The following is a 26,833-nucleotide window of genomic DNA, read 5'->3' as shown; positions in this document are numbered from 1 at the left end:
AAATATGAGGACCGCTGTTTTCAGCCTGGTAGCCTGTACAGTCACTTCCCTTCTGTGCGTTATTGTTCTGGTAATTCCTGTCACCTCTCTTTCTTCAGAGCAGCAAACATCACTGCTCCAATGGGAAGAGCTGATCTGGTTTCCCACTGTAGTCCTGCCAGGAAACTACAGGCTCTCATTTATGCTGCAGGGGTGATGCTGATTAAGCAGGCTGGCTTTCTCTCCCTCCTTGGGAGGAGAGGGAAGGAAGCGACATATGTATTGAAGTGCTACAGAAGCATCTTCATAGATCTCTCACAGCAGCACCACTTACATGTGGAGCCTATAAGGTTGCTTAGAAGCAGAGGATTTTTAAGGGCATCTGAAACATGCTGTGGTTTACTTGCAGTTCAGCTCTTGTGTTGGAAGAGAGTAACTGAGTGGGCAGAAATTGGCTAGCCTAAAATTCTGTAGTACTGCTTAGTACATGTTTCATATATCTGTGCCAATGCACAGTAGTTCGCATACCCTTGGGAAGGTGCTGTCTTTTTCTTTGCTTATTGCAATACTCAAATGTACAGTAGCAGCAATTGCCCAAGGCCCTTTAAAATACTTGTGTTACTGCAAATACAGGAAAAAGAAAAGGAGTCCTTGTGGCACCTTAGAGACTAACCAATTTATTTGAGCATGAGCTTTCGTGAGCTACAGCTCACTTCATCAGATGCATCTGATGAAGTGAGCTGTAGCTCACGAAAGCTCATGCTCAAATAAATTGGTTAGTCTCTAAGGTGCCACAAGGACTCCTTTTCTTTTTGCGAATACAGACTAACACGGCTGTTACTCTGAAACCTGCAAATACAGGATGATTGTTTTTTGACACTATCTATTCTCTAACTTGCTTGGAGGCATTAAGGGACGATTTAATCTTCAATTCAGTCCTCCATTCTTCCCTTCCCCCCTCCTTCCATTTTCCCCCTTCATCCCCCAAAAAACAAGTCTCCAGAGGTTTGTGTTAAGAGTGGTGGGGAAAATGAAGACTTTTTTCCCCCCAGATGTCAACTCAGTGACTTCATTTTTCCAGGTGTTACATGAGGCTAGTCAGCCTGGCAGTAAGGAATACATTCTGAAACTGAGAACAAGTTGACTTTACTGATCAGTGATTTATGGTGGGGACCCTGATTTATCATCAGTCTAATGTAATTCCTGGCTTACTTTCAGAAGAAAACTTAACTTTAGATAAAAATTATCATATTTAAAAGGCCCAGGTCTCTGTTTCTATTGGAGAAATGGATAAAATTATGTTCTCAGCATATATTTAATCTATTATTTAAAAGATGGCACCCTTCTTCCACTCTCCACAAAAATTATCTTGGCTTTCTACTTAAAGGAACCGGGGCTGTGTGCTTCCTTTATATGAAATGCAGTTAAATTATGGCATAAGGATGGAAAAACTAAACCAGTGGAACTGCAGTGGAATGATGGAAGTTAATACTGTTACCCCATAGGCTGTGCATAGATTCTGAATGACGATTTTGACAGTTTTCCAGAGTGACTGAAGTGTTTGGGATGGAAGCTGAAGCATTTTGCTTGCTTTTGGCTTACAACTAGTAAAAATATATATAGATGTAATATTTAGTAAAAATAATTTTCCCGCAGAGCTGTGTTGTGTTTGGGCATGGATGCAAATAATGGGTTAAATCTCTTCACCTAAATATAATTAGTATTCACAATTTGAACAGCGCACTGCAGTTTTCCTAATATCTAGTTACGCTATCTTGCATTTACAACTGACAGCAATGCAGTATGAATGACTAAAACCATATGATCCATCCTCAATGTAGCAGAAGGGGCCCATATTGCATGTAGTGAATTTAATATTAAGCAGTCAGTTACAGTCCAGAAGGTGAGATGACCAAATGAGGTTTGAAAAATAACAATGCTACTTGTACATGTGACTAGCAGCCTAAATGCAGATAGGACATTGGAAATGAAAGCTAAAATATTTGTGGCAAATACAAATTCCAGCCTAAATATTTTAGTCTGTTTGGCAGTAAATCATTGGCAGAGAAAAGACACTGGTAATATCTTTCTGTACCACTTTAGCGTTCAGTGACATATTGGAGAGTTGACATAATGTTACCATGCCAAGTACCTCTGCCCTGCAGTGGCAGGGGAAGAGTAAATGCGGTCAGCCTGTCATTGTAATACACTAGTGCGGGGCTTAGTCAATGCTGCTGCTACTGTATTAGGATATGATAAATTCAGGTGCCGCTGGTCATGGATTAAGACCGAGAACTGCAGCACACCCACAGCTGCCTTTGTTCTTCCCTGCTGAAATGATCCTTTGGCATTCAACTGCATTTGAAATGCAAACCTATTGCAGTCTGTGAGGGGGTGTGTTGGGGCTTATGATATAGTATGTGAATTCAGAATTGTTTAATGTGATACAAACATCCCATAAAATCCAGTCACTTTACCAGGTTTCTTTTGTAAACTTGAAAATATGGTGAAATTATTCCTATTGGAAGACTTAACACTGTGCTGGGAAGATTATGAAATTGAGCCAGAAAATGCACACTCGCTCTCCTTTCAACATTCTTAATCATATCATATTTGGATTAAAATATATATTTTTGGGGGGTAGATGGCCATATCCATGACTTGCATCTTCTAATTTAGCTGTAAAACTATTTGTCTGAGTGTGAACAAAAATAACTTTCCTTGCATACTTTGTTATAATTAGAGACTACAGGAGTGTTTTTAATTGTCATTTGGTAGACAGTATTTACTGGATTAGTGCAAGCAAATTTCTTAATGGCAGAGATCAGTCATACTCTAACTAGGCTTTCAAATTCCCAGGCTCTGTTGGGGGATTCGTTAAGTGAAAGGTCTGCGCAGATTTTGTGACCTGCTGCATTCCAAAGGTTTACATAACGGAAACTTTCTGTTGCATGTTTAGCTGTCTGAGTCAGTGGACCCTGGTTCCTTTTAACTGCTGGTGCCAGAAGCCAAGCTTCTGTTAAACTATAAAAAGAAGCTTTATTCTTAATGGGAGAATCCCTTGTTGCCTGATGAAGCTACTGTTTTTTGGGGCTCAATTGGCTTTAGTGAGCTGGGATGCTTCAGACAGGTTTTCCAGAAATAAAGCTTTGGCTTTTACTAAACTGGAGTGAATGAGTGTGTCCTGTAGGAAAGATTCTCTTCAAGAATAGTTGCACAAGCTTGGCCCAAGAAAGGTGATAGACAACAATTCTGTGAATGTTAAAATCCACTGAAGAAACCTTGTTGCCATCCTCCCCCAAAATTTACCTTGCATAATTCTACAATACTTTGTTCACCACATATAGCTTTCCATGTGTGAAGGGAAGATGGCTGCCAGATATTTTCACACTAATCCAATGATGGATTCATAATTCAACAATGTTAAACTAAAGTGTCAATTATAAATCTATTACTTTGGCATATATTCTTAAAGGGGCACTGTCTTTAATAATTTTTTAAAATGCCATAATATTTATAAATAGCACATCAGATTAGGATTTATCATACAGCATTTGAAAGTTTACTAGTTACTCTGTTTAAAAATAAATTCTTAATTAAAAAAGACTGTTCGAAGAGCTTAATGTAATAACATTTAATAAAACTGATTTTAAAAAAAGTTATTTTTACTCTCATCTCTCTTTGATTGATGGAAATATAATCAGTGTTAATTTCAATTCCTGATTCTCCTAGTTATATTGCAAGGAAGGTGTAGCAAATCATGCAATACTGCAGATATGCATTATGGGTTTTTGTGGAAAAGATGGGATTCTGTTTCTGGACTGATGGGTGTTGGTCACTGATGGAGCAACTGTTTCTCCTGGCCTGTGTTTCTGTCAGTATTAGACCGGACTTGATTGTTGGCAACCTGGAAGAAAGAACACAAAACCATGCAGTTAGGTCATGAAACCTTAAGACTTAAGAAAACTGGGGAGGGGGAGGATAATTCAGAGTGATTTGAATAGAATAGGAACACTATGTAGAGGAGTGGCAAGGATAAATGAGAGAACCTGGAATTTCTGAGGGTAAGCCAATTGGTGGAGTACTTACCACCAATACCCTACTTCTGCTATATGATAAACATGGGAAAACTATTGGTGGCCATCAAGAATGATACAGGGGCTTAAAGGAGAAATCTTAATCAAAAGAGATGGAAGATGAGGGGAAATCTTGGAAAAGAAATGAAGGGAACATTGAAATCCAAAACACTCAAACGGGAGACAGATGCTAAAACGCTATCTAGCTCAGTTCATACCTCCTTTGGTTTATGGTGGACATCAGCTCAAAGGACAGTGAATATTAAGCTAGCACCAATAAACATTTTAAAAAGAAATGAAACAGCCCCACAAGATTTTCTTCAAAAAACTGCTAATGGAAAGGATTGGATCCGGACCTGATGACAGACCTCTTGGCATCCTTCCTTTCTTCTATTTCAGTGGTTGTGCTCTATTTTTTCATGCTGACCTCCCTTGCTTCTCATGTTTAATTATTTTTGTGAGACATGTCAGCAAACAGCAGTATTTTCAGATATATGAACTGCTGCTTTTATTGAACAGGCCTGAAGTTTGACAGATCAGATATATAAATGTATATGAAGAAATATTTATTTTGTATATATTTACACTCAATATCACTCATCCTAAATTGGTCTTATTCACTGGCATTAATGTATATTTTTAAAACATTGGCTAGTAAGAGGTAGCTTAAGCAGCTTAGTCTATTTTTGCCTAAGTTGGTTCCACGATTTTAGCATTTGCCACATGTGGCAATGTTGTTAAATAGTCTTCATCTTCTCTTCTCTTTCCTCTCCTGGTGGACCAAATGTCCTGTTGTTGCTTACCAGCTCCCCATTTCCTGTCCTTGGGAACTAGAGTTTTGAGTCATAAGCATGAGGTTCACTGATGAGATGGAATGTGTAAAAATCATTCAGGACTGTCCTTCCTTAAGATGCAGTGCTTTTAGAAATAGTGTGTGTGCCCTGCAGTCCGAGACCGATGGAAAGTTTTACCCTCCCTTAATGCCATCTTGGTTCCCACTATGTGCCTCTTACAAAGAATCATAGAATATCAGGATTGGAAGGGACCTCACGAGGCCATCTAGTCCAACCCCCTGCTCAAAGCAGGACCAATCCCAATTTTCCCCCCAGATCCCTAAATGGCCCCCTCAAGGATTGAACTCACAACCCTGGGTTTAGCAGGCCAAAGCTCAAACCACTGAGCTATCCCTCCCCCCCTTGTTACTATCACATGCATGTCATGCATTCATACAGCATTCAAGGACACCCATGCAGGATAGATACTCTGCTTAGAACTGTACTTCTCTGATACAACTGGAATAAATATAGGCTTTTGAAGATATTGTCATGAAGAAAGCTTATCACTAGTCCCTAGAGTTTATAGGGCTAAATACCAGAAGTAGCAAATTTGCTGACTTGTCCAGATTTTCAACCTATTGCTGTTGCAGTGTCCTATTTTTATACATGTCCGCATGCTACAGTTGAAGAATGAAAATAGTGTTAGTGGATAAACGAATTAAACTCTAATTGCTACTTTGAAAATTGTCAGTTTGAGTATGTGTGTGCACATGTGGCTGAGACTGAGGGAGGCTTTCCACTGGACACCTACAATAACTATCTAATCTTTTTATTACAAGAGGTAAGGTAAGATCTTTGTGGCTGGAATAAACTCAACCAGAAATGTTGTTCTAATCTCTACCTGCAAATCTTTTTTTTTCTTTCAGATGGGAGGAGGAACTGGCAAAGCGAATGGGTCTGGAGTCTATTGTAGAAACCATGCAAGAGGTGGGTTTTGAGTGGGATCTTGGCTTTCCTAGTACTGACCACCATTCCTCCAACTCTTGAGCTAAAATACTTCATAGTATAGGTTTTTCCCCTTTCATGTGGTCATTTAAAATTAATATTTTGTCTGGATTAATTACTCTTTGATCCTAAGAGTCTTGAGCCCTTGTAGTTGTGGCAGCTGAATTACCTCCTGCTGGATAGAGCTGTTAATATTCGAAACCTTAGGTTGCTTGATGCTGAATTTTGATTGAAGCAGGAGGAGTGCCTTGATTCACCTAGTTCAATCTGCAAGGAATGCATCTTTATTCTTCAGTATGCAATAAATGGGATGTTAATCCTGTATCAGTTCTTTTGCAGAAAGCAATCTCTTAACTTAATGAAGGTAAAGGGGCGCTTCTTTGGAGTGTTCAGCTACAGTAGTCCAAGCCATTAGCCTCTTATCATCATGAGAACCCTTCTTAATAGAACAAAACCAATCCCTGAATTTGGGTTCTCTTAACATCGGAAGTTCCTAGTGTTAAGATTGAAGTAGGGGAAAATATGCTGATACGATGCAACCCCTGGACCACACTCCATCTAAATATTCTCCTCTCCTTCACTCCCACTATGCTCTTGGTTGAGCAGCAAGGTAGGCCGGTCCTGAAACTCACCCATGCTCCCTCCACCACTTGCATTTGTAGCAGTGGGACTATTGAGGTTGGTGCAGGTGGTACGGGCAGGCTTTCAAGAGCCGATATTGCCTTCCAGCTATTTTCCACCTTTGTGAAGCGTAGCAGTTAACTAAATGCTTTTAGATATTTAGCTATTTCCTTATTTCCTCTCTCATAGGAGGCCCAAGAAGCTGAAGCTGTCCAGGAAGAGTTAAATGAAAAGATTGAGCGGCTGAAAGCAGAGCTTGTTGTCTTTAAGGGTCTGATGAGTGATGTAAGTACCCTGGGAAGTAGTTGCCCATCCCCACCTGCTTTTGTGAAATCTCTCTGTCATGCAAATGGCTTCATTCATAAAAAGGTTATGGTCTTAATGAGTGCTGCTTTGTAGTTAATATTATGGCTGCCTTTATGATCTAATGCATCAGACAGATCACTCTCTCCCCCCCTGCCCCCACCTCCCCGCGCTTCCTGTCTGGTCTGTGTAGAGATGCATTAAACTTGCTGCTTAGCCCATAACCCTGACTTCCCATTCCCTTCTCGCCAGCTAGCAACGACCTCATTCAAACTTGCAGCCTTTGAAATGATGCATTGGAGAATCCACATGCTATTAGGATAAAAGTTCAGCCATTATGCAGCCATTGGTACTCTTATAATAAAGGGTGATTTTGATTTGAGTCATACAAGTGTTATTGTCAGGAAAAAAAAAATTCTAAAACAGCTCTCCCAATTCTACCTTTGTGAAAGGCTCTTATCAAGAATATCCCAGTTTATCTGTGTCATTGGTTCCAGGATATGGCTTTGTCTGCAGTGCTCCTGTCTCCTTTTAGAAAACTTATGAACTGTGTATATCTCTGGAGTTCTTCCATTGTCCTCTTTGAGTCTATAATTTTCCCCAAAGCTGTGGGATCTGGTAATGTCATAACTGGCAGTTTTGAGAACTTTATCTTACAGTCTGGATATAGTCATAGCATATTATCTGACTGTCAGTGTGTAGCGCTAGTATGCAAATATAGGTGAGAGGAAAATGTGTAAGTAAGATGAAAGAGCAGGATTTTAAGGTTCACCTGACTTCTCTTTTACTGAAGAGGTGCTGATGCCAGCAGTGTAGCTAAGATAATTCATGATGCATATCTAGTCTGTAATTTTATAAGAATTTTATCCCCCCCCCCCCACCTTGGTCTGATGCAAACTTGCAGAACCTGCTCCCTGAAATCGCATCCATTCTCTCAGGGCTGGTAGGCCTACTCCTAAAAAATTCAGCAGTTCACTGACCCCCCTCTTTGGGTGGTTCATCAAAAAGAGAAATACTTGCTGGGTTAAATACAGTCTGAAGGAGAGCAATTTAGAGAGGCAAGGTAGGTGAGGTAATATCTTTTATTGGCCCAACTTCTGTTGGTGAAAGAGACAAGCTTACACCAGAGCTCTTCTTCAGGTCTGGGAAAGTTACTCGGAATGTGAGCTATTTGTTAGAGCTGCATCCTTCCACTGTAATTTTCTACTGTGCATACTAAGGGAGGTAGTGACTACAACATCCTGTTGTATTTGAAGTACAAGTGCTTCCTTCAGCCTTTCTGAGCTCTGCAAGGTGGAGTTAAACAAAGTGGTAGAGAAGGCCACAAAGCTGTGTGGAAAGCCATAACTGTGTTTGCATAGTTACCCAATGATATTCAGGGCAAAAAAAGGCTAACTAAATGATTTGCAGGTTGTTTTTTGTCCTGTTGACAAACTGAATAGATATAAATACTTTTTATCAAAACTTTTGTCAAATGTTTTCATGTTTGTGTAGACTTTTTTTTTCTGAATAGAAACATTTTGATTAAAAAAAATCTTCTCTAGTCTACTTCAGTTTCATGTGGAGAAAGATTACTCTGGATGGAGGAAATTAAAAACAAAACAAACCTTTCTGATTTAGTTAGCAAAAGCATTTCCACTTTGAAAGTAGTGCTTACAGAGTAATACACATCTGACTGGTGTTTTCCCAAATACTATATGAAAGCAGGCTATGACTTGCATTCAGGTCAGTCCTTCCCAACAAAGCAAAGTTGGTTTTTTTTTTTTTTTTTTAGTCCAGAAACTCTACAGTTGTAAATGGAGAAAATCTCCTCACAATCATGCAGCGACATTGCCAATGGGGAAGGAGGAGCAGCTACTTACAAATAATATATATAACTTCTGTCTAATGTGCAGCACGATATGATGCAGTGGCATACAGTTCTCTGCTGGGACAGAAGACCGATTAATGTGGGTATTACTTTTGCTCTGTACCAAACTCACATGGACTTCTATAGACCTAGCCCTGTTTTAACTTTTTTTGTGTGTGTGAGATATATATGAAGTTGGTGCACAATTTTTTCAGAGCAGAATCTGACTAACTTTTCTTTACAGTGAAGTGCTAACTTCCTATCTGAAGTGGGCAAAAGTGATGAAGTATCATCAAATCCCTCATCTTATTCTTTGCTTGCTTAACAGGTTTACATCTTTTCCTCCCCCATTTTATAGTTTCACTGAATCCATAAGAGGTGACTTTTGCTAGGTCTAGGAGTCACTTGTTCCCACAGCAAAGAATCTCAGTAGCTAGTTTTCATTCTCAAACACTTGCATTTGTTGGAATCAGATTTGAAAGTGTTAATTCCAGTAGTTGTCTAATCTAGACTATCCTTGTTCTGCCTTTCCCTGGAGAACAGGCGCAATGTGGTGTAAGAATGGTGTGCTCTGGGTTTATAGAGATACAGTGCGTATCCCTTCACTCCTGAACTGTGTAACAATAGAAGATAATCCACTACTGTCCTTCCTGCAGCCCATGACAGACCTGGACACAAAGATCCAAGAAAAGGCCATGAAGGTGGACATGGACATCTGCCGTCGAATCGATATTACAGCCAAGCTGTGCGATGTAGCACAGCAGCGCAACTCTGAAGATGTTTCCAAGATATTCCAGGTGATTAGGCCCTGAATTTTCTCTAGGGCAGGACAAGATGATGGCAGTATGAGGGAGGGAAAAGAGAGGGAATGTTGGGGAGTTTAGTTCACGCTCAAACTTCATCCAACATTCTCAACTTCTTTTGAAATTTCTCCCCAGTAGACTTCTTTTCATCCTGAATCTGTCTCCAATTGTAACAATGATCCACATAATCTGCTGCAGTATTAAGACTTGAGAGTTTATAGAAAACCTTCCAAAGAGAGCTCAGAATGTCCTTTGAAAAGTACTGTTAAAGTTTGGTGGTAGTTTACAAGTAACTGTACAAAAAAGCATCCTGGGATTCTATGTTCACCTAAATGGTTCCATCAGATTTGCTCCCTTCACAAGTAAGAGGATTTAACTTCATGCACTGTACTTGCATCCTGTGATCTCCAAGTTGAGCCCTTATTTTTGGCTCATACACCATGAAGAGAAATAAATAAATTTCTGACACTGATGGTTAGTTAACTACAATTACTTTGATATGTGAGGGCAAATAGAATACAGTTTACTTTCCCATAGCTATATTGGCTGTGCAGTACTAACCGGGGAAAACTAGTAACTTATTTTGCTCCAAAAGTAAGCCGTTATAGCTCAAAATAGACACACAACAGAGCTATGGAGTGATCAAGTGCCTTTAGCACAGTCAATTTTTGATCATAACTGCATTTTAAATTGATCATTGGCCCTTGCAACTTACCTCAACTTTCCATCTTCAAATAAATAGATCTGACTTTTTTAATCTTTCCAGTACAGTAGCTGCTAAGGGCTGCACTGTACAAACACAGGTTTTTTATTAAAACGTCCTTGCCCTTCTCTTGAGCCTTTCATATGGATGTCTTAAATGTGGTGAACAGTAAACTCTCCTCCATTCCAAATCAACTTTTTAATCTTATAAAATGCTTAGCTAAGGTAAACATGAGTTTTTGCATTAGCGCTTTTTTTTTTTTTTGGTAATCTGGACAGAAATTGATTCAAATTACCTACTTGATAGGGGGAGAGAATTGCAGCTCCCCTGTGTTCAACAGTATTCCATTTTTCTAAAGAGAGATCTTGACTTTTAACTTTGATAAGTGGTAAAACTGTGCTATTGTTCTAAATTGAGTACACAGTTTTGATCAAGTATGCAGTGGTTAAAATCATCAGCGCAAAGGGCAACACCAGTCCTAAATGGTTCAGTTAGCAAATTAGTGAAAATTAAAGAGATTTGGCATTTATTGTGTGCTTTAAACATGTTAGCGACTGCATCACACCATCTGTAAATACTCATGAATATTTGTGCCTAAGTCCCACTGGACAAAAGAATGATCCTTCACTTTTCAGAGTTAGCTTTTGGTTCTCTTTGCACATCTATCAACTGCATTTATTTGGGTTTGTTCAGTTCAGTTCCCACATCTCTTGTACTGTCAAACTGATGACTAGCAATCTGTGCCTGTGACAGTGGGGTGGGAATAGCAATGGAATCAAGATTACCTTTAAAAGAGTGTTGTGTACTTTCTGTGAGTGTTCAGTTCTGAAAGGACCAGTCTTGTGATGGTAGTGGCAAGAGAGGGAGAGTACTGTCATTTCTCTCAAGCCTGCTGCCTGGACATTCTTGCCAGCTTCTGCTTGGTCCCTGTATCGTTCTAGCCTTCGCATGCTTTTCTGTAGCCCATATAATGTTGCCAGTGAGTACATCCTGTATGTAGAGCTCTGGCAGTCTGCAGCTTGCTTTGCTCTGTGCCATTTTGAACTGCTTCCTTTTGCTCTACGTTCACTACTTCCTAATAGATCTGATTCCTGTCCTTAATGCGTGCAGTCACTCACGCACCTGAATCACTGGGTACTGATGAACCATTATCTTCCACCTAACCTAACACCTCTCCTTTCTTCTCTCTGCACCCTTCAGTGCAGCACCTCAGTTGAGCCTTCCAGTCACTGCCCTTCTCTCCAATTAAGGTTGCTTCCAAAAAGAAAGAACGCAAGCTAACATCTGACGATGACCTCTCTGAGCAGGATGGAGACAACAGCAGATTATCAGATGATGAAGTCAGCTGTTCTCTGAACATCACAGATGAAATGAAGCGAATGTTTAATCAGCTGTGAGTATTCTGTAGAGTATGAGGTCTTTATTGTGGGACTTTCAGGTCAACTGAGACTCCAAATTCAGATTTTTGGTGTTGTCACAATCCAAGACCCCAGTGTGTTTCCACAAACTTTCTAAATGTCCAGTAAAAATAGTTTTTTCACCAAATATTCAGCATTAATTGAACTCAGACTGCAGAATTTTGATACCGCATAAGACTCGGAGTGAAATTTAGATATAAACAAAAGTGTAACTGAACAGTTAATTTTCACTGTCCACACCGAGTAGAATGCAGAAAGCAAGTAGCAATAAATAGTGAAATTAGACTTCTAAACTTTTATTTAATAATCACCCTGCTTGTAGCTGACGTGTATCATGCTCAAGAATGAAACTCCGGTCTTATTTATATGGTCTGGCATAAAGGTTTCCAGAGTTGTGAGATTTTTTTTCCTGCATCTGCCTCTTTGTCCGAGTGGAGTTTGAGAATGTGAGATTTGAGTAGATATAATTGTTTTTCCTTAACTTCTTTGCTAAAAGCTCAGTTCATAATATGAATACAGAATTTCTGCAGGACGGTTTGGAATTAACTTTAGCCAACTGTCATGGCGATTCTGTCTAGGAACTCCAACACCAGAATACCTGAATGCATCCGATGAAGTGAGCTGTAGCTCATGAAAGCTTATGCTCAAATAAATTTGTTAGTCTCTAAGGAGCCACAAGTATTCCTTTTCTTTTTACCAGAATACCTAGTTATGGATGTTAAGGACACTAATGCTGGAACAGTCTTGCTCAGGACTGGTATTCTTGTGGATTAGAATTAGTAGGGCAAATTCCTGCTTTAACTCCTCCCCCGCATCCTCCCCAAAAGTTGGGGTGGTGGTAGCAGAACTATAGCAGCCTATCAAAAACTCCAGAACATCTTGCTGGTGCAGGACAGGATAGTTCAGGAAGGCTGGAGGCTACGAGCTCTGGAATGCTCCTTACTGCCTCTCTAGAAAGGATTGGCATGTGCTTCTCTAGCATCTGCCCCCAACTGTAGCAAGCATGCTCTGGGGGCTTTGTCATGTTTTCAAGCTGACTGGCTGTGCCCCCTTGAGAGAGGAACACCAGCAGGTGCACAAGCTCTGCCCTTTCCTGAAGTTGAAATACTGAGTGTGCCCTGCCTGTCTCCCGAATGAATACATTGGGAAAGTGGGAGGCTCTCTGTGCTTTCCCGCACAACATAGGACAAGATATGGTACTAGATAGTAAATTTTCACAGTCTCTAGAGTTCAGGCTCATTGCTTTCTGCCCTGGTTGGCTGCTATCAAAATAGTCACTATAAGGCTTTTCAAGCCTTACATAATGGGAACTCCCTGAGCTGGAGAGCTGTAGATGGCTCCCTTGTTAATGCCACTCCAAATGTGGATCTTAGGTGCTCACTATCACATCCCTCTGGCCCTCTTCTCCTCGTCAAAGTTCAGCCAGCTGCAGTTATTTCATAGTGTAATAGAAATGCATTTTAGGTTTCTTTACTACTCTTTCGTTGCTGAAATTCAGTGTGCTTAACTGCAAACCAGCAGCTAACTTTTGTGGAGTTTTTAGTAGTAATTAGCATTTACGTTAGCATACTGAAAACATGATACAAACACTAATTCCAACACTAGTTTAAAAAACAAGGAACTTAAGATTTGATTTGTATGGTGAAGTCCTCTTAATACTCTGTCTCTAATACTCTCCTAATTAGCAAATAAATCTTCCAGGTCTACAACACACACACACCTTATAAAACTTTCTATTGCGGGGGACTCATTTGTGACATCATTCTGAAGATTCTTGAGTAGGACACTAACCCCTCTTCATTGTCTTTCTTATCTCTTCTCACGCAGCCCTACATGCTGCTGGTGCGTTTTTTGCTTTCCTTTTTCCTTTCAATTAATTACTGACGTAAGCTTTGCAGTAATTTATGGCTTCATTATTAAAATGCAACAGGCTTCTACAATGGTTGTTTTTATAAACTTGATTTAATAAGAAAAAACTCCTGTATCAGCAGTAGCACATAGAAATCCTGTTATTAACTTCAAATGTAGTTGATCTAAATAACACTGAATGGTCATAGGTTCATTTAAGTGACCTGTGATAAACAAAGGTATTTCAAACTTACATCCCCTTGGGTTTTGTGGTAATGGATTTGTGGGTATGGACTCATACCAACACCAGAGATGAAAATAATTTGTTTTTTGAGCTGTAATTAATGAGGCGCATCATTAAAGCACTGTTATTAGTGAAAGGTCCTGAGCATTCAAATAAAACAAATAACCCTCTTTGAACAATGAATACAGCTAAAGCAGACAGCAGTTTAAATTGTGTGGTCTTTGTCTTTTCAAACAGTGAGCTCTTAGAGTGAAAAGAACTCTGTGATTGAACAGACTGTGAAGGGTGGGTGCATTAAACTAGAAGTTTTAAAAATAAGCAAGGCTGGTCATCAGTAGACGTACGTTCCCTGCCTGTCCTCTTGCCAAGTTCTTTAACTTCTTCATAAGATACAGAGTTGGACTCAACTTCCGGCTTGATGTGATCATCTTAAAAGGAAATGAACTCAGGAAATAAAAATATGTCTCAGCCTGAAACAATTGAGAGAATATAAAACAAGAAGCCTTTCTCCCCTCCACCCTGCTCTGCTTTAATAAGGAAAAGAAACAAAGTAGCTAGAATAGAATTTCCATTCTGCTGCTGTTCAAGTGTCTCAAGTTTCTTCTTTCTTGTAATTTTAATTTACTTAGCAACTGACCAAATTAAAGGGACTGTCAAATTAAAAATTATTGCAGGCTATTTTTAACCTATGTTAATGAAACTATTACTCAAAATGGAATTTAAATGAGAAAGTAAACAGGATTTTTTACTCATGCGGTTTTGTGCTTCTGTTTGGAGAATGAAAATCAGTGGAGTCTATTTAATTTGTTCGCAGTGGGTCTCTTTCTTGGAACTGCAACATTTGATTTGCTAGTGCTGCAGGCAGAATGTTTGTGGGTAAACTTTCCATTTGACACTTTAAAAAAAATCCATGGAAACCATTCTATTGGCCTTTGCTTTTGGGAACGTTTAAAACTACATTTTCAGTCAAACTTGTCTTCAAACTAATTCTGCAAACTGCGTTTTCAGTCCTCCGACATAACGGAATAGTTTAAAACATTCTTGTGGTTTAGCAACTGTTCAGTGCTGAAATAGCAAAATTAAAGCACCATCTAGAGGCCAAAACTGGAATTGTCTGTTTAAAGTAGATCGAATGTTGACAAGATTCCAGTACTCTGTTGCAGGGTGGGGAGAAACCCAGGTTTCGGAACCTTCCAGACAGAGCAGCAGAGCCTGTTTTAATAGCCTTTAGATTTTTCAGCTGTTGCATTTCTGTTTCTCTTCCTTTTCTCCTATAGTTTTAATGTAGTGTTTTAAGGCTGTTCTTTTGAAGGTATTTCCAAGACTGTGGAAAGACATGGTTTGAAATAATTTCTACCCTTCTTTTCTTTTTTTTTTTTTTTTTTTTTGTAACTGCTCTTTTAACAGGCGTGAGACATTTGATTTTGATGATGACTGTGACAGTTTAACATGGGAGGAGAATGAAGACACCCTGCTTCTCTGGGAAGACTTCACAAACTGCAATCCTTCAGTTGACCTGCAAGGAGAAGTGAGCTGAGTTGTTCTGTTTTTCACTTGTTTCCCATTTATTTCCTTCAGGAGATGGCACACTGCAGCTTATCATGTATAGCTACTCTCAGCCTTTGTATCTTTGGCTGGTGATTCAGTTGGCCATGAAAACATGCTTTTTCAGATCCTCTTAATGGTTTTGGCTTGCTTTCTGATACTGATCTATACTCCATCAGTCTTGTCTGTTTGCTCCCTCAAAACTTAAATATAACGTTAAAAATAAAATACAAGGCAAAAGAAACTAACAAGATACTTTTTTTAAACTATTGCATCTCATGATCTATTGCTTTAAATCTTATCCTTCCCATACTCTGACTCACTGTTCCCTCTAAGCTGTGCGCGTGCACAAAAATTTGCAAGAAGAAATTTTTTGCACACATGGCCTGTCAAAAATTAGAGGGAACATTGTTCACACTTGCTCATCATCCCTTGAAGTCGTTTAACTACCTTTGGCTCCTACCCTTAGGAGCCGTTATCTCACTTTCTGTGTAAAGTGCTATGTACAGCTGTGGCACTGTGGAAATAATATCTATTTAGATAATCTGTGTAGAATAGTATCCACATTTCACAGATGTGATGAGCTTAAAGACCTTGGCCATCCAGGTATTTTTATAAAATGTCTTTGTTATATGTGGTGCAGACAAAGCCAAAAGACTTGAATTACCGGGCTGGATAGGGTCTCTGGTATCTTCTGAAACAATGGATCCTGTGCTTCTGTCTCCCCTTTTGATAAGGCCATCTGGCAATAATCTCATGGAGTTTGCTGTTAATAAGATTTCTAAGTCTGTTTGAAATAAATCTGATTGCTACAAGCTTCCTCTTTTAGAAATTTTGAGTGTTTGAGACAGGCTTTGGGAGATAAGATTTAAACAGGAGCATCTTAGAGGTGTATACACTGTTACTCCATTACTGAGTAGCATGACAGCTCTGGGTGAGTAGGAATTCTGCCTTCCTCACCCCGTCACCACTAGAATGTAAAGATGCTGAGGCAGCTGTCTTCTGAATATTGTCTTGTGTTGACTGCCAGGAGTGTGTTAATTTACATCTTTCCATTTGTGTATCATATGGCACATGCTGAAACTGCAGAGATTACTTAAAAGAGCTAAGACTGCAGAATACTGCATATTTAGCTATATGTCTTCTGGTGAGCCGGGAGAGTGCCAGAATGATAAAGTAATGTAGCTGTGTGCTGGAATTAGTGACAGATTATTTGCATATAGCCATGTGTGCATGTATAAGCTCAGTTATCAGTGGCATATTACAGAACTCAGACCTTCTGTGGTGTAACTCTAAAGGTTTTAAGAGGCTTAAATCCTTCTGAATGAATATTACACAAGGAAAGGGTAGATTTGCCTTGTACATGGAGATTCTGAATTAAGACAGACTGAGTGTGTCTGGGCTTTAGCATCATAGTGGTTTACATGCCTGAGTCTCCCGCAGTAGAGTTCTCATTCAACACCCCAGCCACCTTCATTTGTGGCCTCCTTCCTTAAAACCCTTTTGCATGGGAAAAGAAGAAAATGGGATAACTCTGGTAAATCATAGGCCCGCTAGCCTGACATCGGTCCCAGGCAAACTCATGGAAAGGCTGATATGGATGCAATATTTAAAGAATTAAAGGATGGTAGCGTAATTAATGCCAATCATCATAGTCTTATGGAAAATAGGTTTCATCAAACAAAATTTAACTGTGATGGTATACTTAGTCTTCTGTAGGGCGTTTGATTTTGTCCCTTTTGACATTGATTTCTGTATAATGCTTTTTTTTTTAAAAATCAATGTTAAATCAATGTTACTCGTATTAAATGGATTAAAAACTGGTTAACTGATAGGTCTTAAAGTAATTATAAATAGGTAATTGTTGATCAAGTGGGGTTGTTTCTAGAGTGTCCTATAGGGATCTGTTCATTGCTCAATGTTTGGTAGCCGTAATCTTCCAAAATATCTCCAGTATATCATGGTTGGTTTGTCTGGCACCTGGCTACAGTACTCGTGTTTATTCAGTGCAAACTCCTTGGAGCAGTGGCTGTCTCTCCTGCCGGAGCAGTGCCAAAATCAGAGACTCAGTAAATAAGGGTGATTAAGTTAATCTATAAACCAGATTTCCAAAGCAGTATTCCTTGTTTACAAATAAACTAACACTTCTGAAAAATTATTTCAAACCATAATTAAGGCTAAGATTTTGTCATGGCTACGGGCAAAAAGGAGAAGTCATAGAAGCCTGTGACCTGTCCCTGACTTTTACTAAAAATATCATGATAAAATGGGAAAGGGACTGGGCAGCTACATGGTGGCTGGGAGCTCTGGGGCCCCCACCACCCGTGAGGGCGCAGAGCTTCAGAGCTGCAGGGGATTCCCCTGTGGCTGGCGGGGAGCTGTAGAGCTTGAAGGCCCACTGCCTGAGGCAGCAGGGGTACCTCACAGCTCCCTGCTGCTGTGGGAGGCGGTGGGACCCTGCAGCTCCCAGCTGCCAGGGCTGAAGTCATGGAGGTCTTTAGAAGTCAGAGTCACTAAAGGGCAGACTTTTAGTTCTTTAGGCACCTAGTAGGATTTTCAAAAGTATCTAAGCACCCACACCCATTGAAATCAATGAGTTTTGGACGCTGAAGGGTGTTTGAAAATTCTACTAGTGCCTAAACACGTTGAAAAATGGGACTGTGTGGGACAAATCCTGAAGTCATTATCCACAAGCAGTCATAGTGGATTAAGGGTGGGGTAGGGCTAGTTGTGTAATTAAAGGGCTACATGATTGGGACCTAAATGAGCTATTCCATAAACTGTTTTAATCTGTCCCAACTAACTGTCCTGTAATGTTCTTCTGTAGCAGGAGGAGAATCTGGGGAACTTGATCCATGAAACAGAATCTTTCTTCAAAACAAGAGACCAAGAATATCAGGAAACAATAGGACAGATCGAGGTGAGAGAGTGCCCTGTGAAAGAAAAATACTCAAGGATTTATTTACCATCTTAAAAATCTGTTATGAACTTCAGTGATGTGGGTACACTCCCTGGGCCAAATTGTGTGCTCAATTTCAGACCACTGAAGATGATGGAGTGTATATATGTAACTGCAGAACTTGACCCTCAGCATCGCATCCAGTATAGCACATCCTTCCTCAATAGTGCAATAACTTACTTGAGACTACTATGTTGAGTGAGCGTAACGTTGTAACTAGTGGGTAAAGGACAGCTCAGACGAGTATAAATAAAAATACTTTGAGATTTTGTCAGTTTTCTACAACATCCTTTCTTTCTCTTTGGGAAACCCCTCTAGTTGCTAAGGAATGATTTCAGAGAATGCCAGGCTGCACTAGTATAGCTTCTCAAGATCTTTATGCTCCATCTGTGAGCCATAAAATATAAATAGCATCTCACAGGCAGTTTGCAAGTTTAAGGAATCACTGTACATTGACAAACAGGATGCAAACAATTAGTAGCCGAGAGCTGTTGAAAGCAGCAAAACTAAATAGGATTGCAGTACTGGGAAGAAGCTGATAAATATGGTAACCTCAGATAAGATGGAAAGTAAGGCTGCCCTGTGGACCTCATGAATGTGTATGGAATAGGTAACTGGAGTGCTTGCATGACATTCAGTATGCCAACAACCCTTAAAACTGGACAGGACGGGGATTTAGCAAGTCTCCTTGTTATATGCTGACCACTGTCTCTTGTTTTGGACAGCTGGAGCTAGCCACAGCCAAGAGTGACATGAATCGCCACCTCCACGAATACATGGAAATGTGCAGCATGAAGAGGGGCCTGGACGTACAGATGGAAACCTGTCGTAGACTTATCAAAGGCTCAGCTGACAGGTAAATAGGATGTTCCTTGGTTCTCTGCTGTTCTCTAAGAACTTCTCCTGCAGACACATTGCCTAACAGTCCATTAAAAAGCATTTAAGTAAAATACTTCCTGTTGATGCTTTCTTCAGTTTAGAAAGGAAGTTTTACGCACCTTCCAAAGAGGCTTGATGCTCACTGTTGTGTTTGAAGACTTGTGTGTCATTTGCGCACTCAGCCTCCACATTCCCATCAGTAAAACGGGGCTAGTGATGCTCACATTTGTACAACACTGAGATTCTATGAATGAGAAGTGCTAAATATCACTATTAATACTCATTAGAAAATGTAAGTCCAGATACAGTGACATAGGACACTTTTTCATCTTACCTGAGGATGGAAAGGGACCCTTTTTTCTTAAAATGAACAGAAAGAGCAATGTTTAACATCACTTGCTGAACTTTGTCTAAACCTTTCTCTACATTTCTCTGCAGAAATTCTCCGTCTCCCAGCTCTGTAGCCAGCAGTGACTCAGGAAACACAGACGAGATTCAAGATGAGTTTGACAGAGAGGCGGATGTGGAGCCTATGGTCAGCTGATACATAATCAGAGCATTCCAGTAAAAGGGAAAATACAGAAGAAAAAAAAAAATGAAAAAGTAGAATACTGACCGAACAGACTAATAAGCCCTGGCACAGGGTTCCTGAAGACTCATTCCAATACGCATCCCCACCCCACCCAAGGATTGGTGCTGTACATTTCTACTGTTCTACAAATTACAAATGCAGAATTCTGTAAGAAAATATGGTGTTTTAACTGTGCCTTTGCCCCAAGCTGAGCCACTTTGAGCTCTAATGAAATATTAATAGCAGGTGTTTTTTATAAAAAAAATAAAAAAGGGGGGAAAAAAATTTGGACGCAGCAGAGAATGGTGCTGGAAAAGTTTTGCGTGTTTCGGTAGACTTACGACTTACTGAAGTGCTGCACTGATTGGCGAAAGGAACACTGTGGCAAAATGAGCATGGAACACAACACAATTACAGTATGATGACCACAGCTGTCTGACCAAAAATATAAATAAATAAATAAAAAATGTAAACACCTCCAAATGTAGCCGTTAACCCCATTTAAAAATAGCAGTGGGTTAGAGGCAGACTTTAGGCTCATGCAATTATAAGGTATCTAAAGGAATCTCTATGCCATCTGTCTGGGTGGAGGGACCTTTGGAATCTGCACAAGCTTTTTGCCTGAGTCTAGAATCCCAAGAAGCAGTTCTCAGCTCGGTGGCAAAGCAGATGGACAGGGTACACTGGGGTGGGAATATCACCGTTAAACTACTATGCAAAAAAAAAAAAAAAAAAAAAAAAGCTTGCCTTATTTATATGGAATGTTTGGTCCCTGCTGGGCTTGAGTTATCTCTTGGTGGAAGGAAAGCTAAAAAACACAGTTGCACATGTTAGTTATCTGTAGAGCTTCCTTTGTGGAGGAATGTCTGTTATAATGCCTTTGTTTCCTGGGATGGGATTAGGAGGGGGATCAGCCCTTCAGTTCCTGAATTTTTTTTCCAATACTTTTTTTTAATCATAATAGTTGCAGGTCTGTCTTTACTGTCTGGGATATAAGCAGCATAAAATGCAATTTCATGAGCAGCGTGGTTGAAGCATCAGGGTAAACTGACACACTATGCTATAGATGTAGGCTTGAGATGTGACATCATTACAGACCACTGTTCTTTGGAAAAGCTGAAAATCAGAAAATACTGTAATGCTTTTTAGAGCACAGTAAAACAAATCCTAAACTACTGCTGCTCTGGAATTAGGGAATAACAGCCATGTGCTTTCTCTGTGAGAAAGCAAGTAGACCTAGGCCTTATGTGTCTGTTCCTCTGTATTTTAAACCAGAGAAAGCAGCATCAAAAGTCTAATTTATTTACTTTCTATTCAGGGAGCTGGTGGCATGAGATGGGCTGTTCTTGGTTATAATTAGGAGTTATCACAACTGAGCCAAGAGAAAAGGGGAATGGAAATCCCCTGACTGTAAGCAAGCGGAAGACCGTAGCAGATTGTTTTGCAGGCCACTGTTGAAGACCTAATTAATATCTCTTAGAAGTAACTATGTAGCTAGTGACCATTTTAAGACTTAGAGACTAAATTTCAAATTATTATTTTTTCCCCCCTTTCATGAAACTCCTCCCACAGCGGTTGGAAAATACTGGGAGTGGGAGTGGTTTTCTTCCCATACTATTTCATGTAGATTGGACAGAGAAATGTCAGGTTTTTTGCATCCTCTCAGCGTTAAGTGGTGCTGAGATGGCTGTTCTGTACCCGTCAACTTGAAATAAAATCAGGGGATGGCATTGTGAGCAAACAAAATCTAGTACACAGAAGAGTGCTGCTTTCTCCATAACAGAGCACAAGTGTCTGTATTAGGCAGAGAATGCCTCTTGGAATTTTGCACAACTTGCTTCACTCTGGTAGAAGTGACAGATCCTTGCTTGTACAGTAGCTTTGTGTACCATACCATCTTATCGACTCTGGTTCCCTGCATTGCTGCCTGTAATTCTCTCATTACTCTTCCCATTGAGTGTCCTGTAGCTGACTTCGTAGACCCAGACTGAATTATGTGGGCCATCTGAAACATATGGCCCCCCCATATCTTTCCAGGTGGGAAGAACAACTGTGATGAGACCCTTCTGGATCCACAATGTGAGTTTTAAATGACTCCCGTCCACGAAAAGAACTGTAATGCAAGGACACACAATTTTACTTTTCTTGCTGTTTGAAACATTCAAGCCACTTGTGCATAATCTCTTGTTAGGAACTCTTTTATCAGTCAGACTGTACCTCAGTGGCCTTTTTAAAATGTTTCATTACATGTGTAATATTGTGCTTAGGTCCTTTTTTAAAAGAAACCTGTATTCCAAAGTGCTCATTCCTAGCATATCTTATCTAGCCAAAGCAGTAAATTATGTTCACTAGGAGTGGGATTTGCGGGGTGGGGTGAAAAATACATGTCAGTCGTGCCCTTTTGATAAGGGAGTGGGACTCCCATGTTTTCAGTTAAAGTATTTTTAAGGTTACCAAGCCTCTTTGAACCTCAGCTGCTAAATATATTAGGTTTCTCAAAAGGTTGAGACCACCTGCCAAAGCTGAATGTTTGTAGTTCGTTCTCTAGTGACTTTGGAGGAAACATTGTTTATAACAGGAGTTTGCTCCTGTAATGAGACAGCCTTCCTGGAGACTTCCAGTCAGCTGTCCTCAGATTATGAAAACCTCTTTTGTAGGGGAGAAGTTGAACAGTTTAAACAGCCGTCCTACTTAGCTGCTGCTGCTTTCTTTGTAAAATGCAGTATTCTGCAAGGAGACTGGTTCAATGTTTTACCTTTTAATGGTTGGCATGTTGAGGCAGGGAAAGAGAAGAGTATCCTGCGTTAGAGTGAACTGCTTGAGGAAGCAAAACTTAGTTGTTGATACAAGTAATCTGTAACCTACAGTTCATCTCATAGCCATAATTATGAGGAGCATCTGTAATGAGGTTGCATTGTTTGGAAATGTAGGAGGTGAGGATAGCTGTATAGTAAAGAATAAGAAATAATGTGTATGATGATGAAATGTGTATGATGGTAATAGCAATGACCATGGTTGTTGTTGTTGTCTGTTTTTTCTATAACCATATGTAATCCATTTTTAAAGTTTGTCTTCATACCTGGGTTTGGGGTTATATTTTAGTCAAGGCATTCGACCTGATAGCTAGCGGGGTCTGCCCCTTGGTAGTTATTGAGTCGATCCCATGGTCGTTTTCCCATGCGGTTTTTTGTTTAGTTTTGTTTCAAATGATGCTGCTGATTTAGCTGACGGTGGTCCCATTTTGTCTGTATTTAACACATCTGTAGTGACCAGATCAAAAGCTTGCCAGAAGAAAAATTGTGAAAATGCTGGAAATCATTTTGATGACCTCTTTTTTTCCTTTGTAAAGCTGTAAATACTTTTTTTATTTTCTATTTTTAACGCAGTGTCATATTGACACTTTTTTAGACTTATCAGTAAATCCTCCTCATTGTTTTTTTCCTCATTTTTTTAAGAGGATTTCAAGAAAGCAAACTTTTTTTGCTTGTTAGCAGTGTAATAAAGTAGATCAAATTCCTAAAATGGATTTGTACAAAAACAGTGTTTTCAGTGAATGAATCTCAGTGCTTTTGTGGATGCATGTTCTTCAAAAAGTCCAAAGAATCATGTGGTACAAACGTTTTTCAAGGATTTAATAAATACTACGTTAGCTCCGGCAAGAAACAAGGAATGAAAGCATTTTTTAAAGTATGGGTTGGAAAAACATTAAATGCAACTAAGAGAAATGTGTAATCTATTTATAAATAAACACAGTTTATTCTATTTTCTAGATATATATATTTTTTTTTAAACATGCAAACAGAAGTCAGTTAGCAAATACAGGTCTTCCTCTGTAAAGTATTCTCTGTTTTATGGGACTCCAAATTCTCAACACTTTCAGGTATCAGCATGAGAAACAAATGTAACAGGTGTGGCTGTCTGTGAAACACTCCTCCCATCTCTTCCTCATAGCAAGAAAAACATATGTTGCGAACATTACTGTAACTGCAGAATTATCTTTCCCCATCTTCACTGATTCTAATGCCTTCTATTAGAGGGTGAGTATGGACTGACATCTATTCTGCTAACCACAAATGATACTTCAGATGCATATTTTACATTTTTAAAATTTGACCTAGAATAAGATTTGTATTTTACCCTCTAGCAGGGTAGAATATATTAGGACTGCAATTCAGACTTGAGGGGCCTGATTGCTAATTTCCTTACACCAGTATAAATGGGGAGTAACTCCATGGAATTATACCAGTTGGAGATCAGAATCTTTCTGTATGTAGGAAGGCTTTTTAGAACTGGTTGCAATTTCGATATAGTAAAGGAAATATTAACATAACATACTTGCTTTCAAAAACTGAAATTCCCATTGTCAGTCCAGACTCAGGGCAGGTCTGCACTACATGATTAAGTTGACCTAAGTGATGCAATTCCAGCTACGTGAATAATGTAGCTGGATTCGATGTACCTTAGGTTGACTTATTGCGATGTCTACTCCGCACTGGGTTGATGGGAGAAACTCTCCCGTTGACTTACCTTATGCTTCTCATTCCGGTGCAGTACCAGAGTCGAGGGGAGAGTGATCGGCAGTTGATTTAGCGAGTCTTCACTAGACCCGCTAAATCGACCCCCGGTGGATGGATTGCTGCACCCACCTGTAAGTGGAGACAGGCCCTTAGGATGAGTGATGACATTGGTGGCACAGGAGTGCTTACAGCCATACCAGGAACACCCATAAACCTGTTGAAATGAAGCAGATATTTGCTTATGTTTTCCTTATTTCTGTACTGTGGAAAGATCAATATTGATGGAAGAATGTTTGTACCTGGAACATGTAGTGAAGAACATCTTAATAATGAAGGGCTTCTGACGGTGCTTCATTTTTGTGACTGCTACATCTTTGAGCAGCATAATGTTTGAAAGGGAGTGCTGCTGACTAAACTCTTAATGCTATTAATGCTTGTAACGGTGGAAAACTTTAAAAGGGTCTTTCACCTAAGCTGTTCTGTTGGAATTTAAACTCTGCTGACCAAGGATCCAAGGTAATACTCAGATCACTTCTTTCACATTTTGTTTCTAGACTTTTATTTAAAGGAGCTGGTGCATTAGCACAAAGAAGCAATATTTGTATTGCAGACACAGCAAAGACATGCTTAAAAGTTTTCCTTTGAAATTATATAAAAATCACTGAAACATTTGTTGGCCTTAAGTTTTGTTCAATCTCATTTTCACAAAACCTAAATTTTAGACTAACTTTGACCTGATAGTGCCCCTCGCCTCCAGCATAAAAACATAACAGATCATACCAAGATCCCAAATCATCAAGCAAATTTTACACATGTAGGCTTGTACTAAATACCATTTTTAAAAGTGTACTTGAAAGACTTACCTGTCAAACTTTGAACTTAGCTTCTTACTTGATCTTAAATTTTCCTTTTAAAATGTCTTCACATGCATTTGTGCATAGCTTTGGGGTCTTCGTCTTTTGTATTTAAAGCAGCCTTTCAGAAAGCTCATCTTTTTGAAGTAGCAGAGATTTTGAGAGGCTGGATGAAGTTGGATGCTGATGAGGCCCTCAACTCTTTAAAAGAGCATGTCAGGTCTCCTTATCTGTGACTTGTGGCACTCCAATAATGAAGCACTTTCACAAACAAGATATGGTCTTAAATCTGAATAGGTCTGTCTTTTCAGGCAGGCAGTGATGCTAACATCAGAAAAACTGCTTAAGAAATAGTTACACATTTGACTTCATTGCAGTACTTGTCTAAAGGTTTTGAAATTGACAGTCCAAATCATTCCCATGGTGAAACATACATGTACCCCTGTGCTGCAAATCTGGGCCATGTTTAATTTGTTGGCTGCCTAAAGTGACAACCCATACAGAGTTAATCTTAAATCTTGTTCTAGAAATAAATGTTTAAGATGGTTAAGAGCTTGGGCACTTAACCACACTTCCTTAATAATAGAGTTTCACTGAAAGGAATATACAAAGTCATCTGTCCCTAGGGTTAAGCTATTTTTTAGCTAAATTTTGCCAAAAATGGTATTTATTTTTTAAAGTGTTTAAAGGGGAGACCTTAATTAACTCCTTTCCATGCCATGTCACTTTGTGTCTGTTAGGGTTTTTTTTGGCTCATGTGAGAGTTTTATTTTAATACTCATTAAAACAGACTACTGTTCAGAGTGGAAATGAAACTGTTTACTGTATTGTTGTAAATATTGTGCTTTATATTCTGTATATTAGCTTATTTTAAAGGGAAAAAATGACTTGAGTGACAATGCTATTTGATCTCCAGTAAGGAAAGATCCAAGGATGAACCAATTCCTAAGCTTGCTCCAGAAGGGCCAGATTTAAGTGGATTGCCCCTCTGTTTGGAGTCTGTCCTTAAGTTTAAAAGCAGACCAATTGGTTTACAGACTGTCCAAGAGTTTTGCATTATCCATTTTGGAAGGAGCACTAGAAACATGAACAGCAAGAGCCCGAAGCATTTGAATTGGAGATAATCCACTGGAACTCACAATTCCCCGAGTAGTGCCAAAAACTAGCAACTGTAGATCTGATCTCTAGCTGCCTGTATACTGTTTTTTCTTGTTCTGTCTTGAAAGGGCAAAAGTCCAAGCACGTATCTGCCTCCATCATTCTCAGCCATCCTGTGCTTGTGGTACTGCCCTTCTGAGAAGCATCGTGATATTGGTTCATCTTTGTGCTCTTCATTTATAAAAATTCTAACTATGAATGTTGATTTCCAAGTCACGTACCAAATGGGCTTCTCTGTGAAAAGGGGCTGTGTTCTGAAGCTCGTTGATGAAAACGGGTTATGGTAATTGTCTGGTTACAAGGAAAACCCCCTTAAAATAAATGCCAAACTTCCTGGTTGTCTGTCTTGCGTGCATCAGTTCTTGTCTTCTAACTCTGTTCTTCCATAACACCTGACATCCAGGGAAATGTTTAGCTGCATGTAACAGAAACTCGTCAGCATTGAATCACTCATCCAGCCCTCCAGACTTCAAAGGAAAGGGCACCTCAATGTCCTTAAAGGTCCCCTTCCCCATTTTCTAAAATCTAGGCACATTAACTAACCTGAAAAGCATAAGTTTGGCAGCATTTTATACAGGTAAGACTAAATGCTAACCCAAGCTCACAGATCAAATCCGAAGACGCAAAGCAGTTAGGGCTGTCATACTGAGCTAAGCAATTCAAATATACTGTACCTAAACCCAAGTCTATTTACCATTCAGTGATGTGTGTTAGCAAAAATTTCA

At 39.5% G+C, this 26,833-nt stretch overlaps 1 protein-coding gene across 2 annotated transcripts in view; it reads left to right on the top strand.

The window, feature by feature from the left end:
- IFFO2 (intermediate filament family orphan 2) overlaps positions 1-26,438 on the top strand; it is a 53,289-nt gene extending 26,851 nt beyond the window's left edge. Inside the window, exons 2-10 of one of the 2 annotated variants that reach the window (XR_013348360.1) lie at positions 5,758-5,818; positions 6,647-6,742; positions 9,266-9,406; positions 11,366-11,508; positions 15,033-15,153; positions 17,998-18,090; positions 18,855-18,985; positions 19,447-21,658; positions 23,460-26,438. Coding sequence is in view for 1 of the 2 variants with exons in the window: in XM_077837294.1 (XP_077693420.1) it covers positions 5,758-5,818; positions 6,647-6,742; positions 9,266-9,406; positions 11,366-11,508; positions 15,033-15,153; positions 17,998-18,090; positions 18,855-18,985; positions 19,447-19,552 (892 nt within the window). In the remaining variant the exon portion in view is untranslated. Of the gene's footprint in view, positions 1-5,757; positions 5,819-6,646; positions 6,743-9,265; positions 9,407-11,365; positions 11,509-15,032; positions 15,154-17,997; positions 18,091-18,854; positions 18,986-19,446 lie in introns of both variants that reach the window. The other variant, XM_077837294.1, reaches the window with a different exon arrangement.
- The last annotated feature ends 395 nt before the right edge of the window (positions 26,439-26,833 follow it).

This window comes from Eretmochelys imbricata, chromosome 18 (assembly GCF_965152235.1).
Source record: "Eretmochelys imbricata isolate rEreImb1 chromosome 18, rEreImb1.hap1, whole genome shotgun sequence".
NCBI classification, from domain to species: domain Eukaryota; kingdom Metazoa; phylum Chordata; order Testudines; family Cheloniidae; genus Eretmochelys; species Eretmochelys imbricata.
The sequence above is the reverse complement of the archived record's forward strand: the minus strand, read 5'-3'. Positions and strand labels throughout refer to the sequence as shown.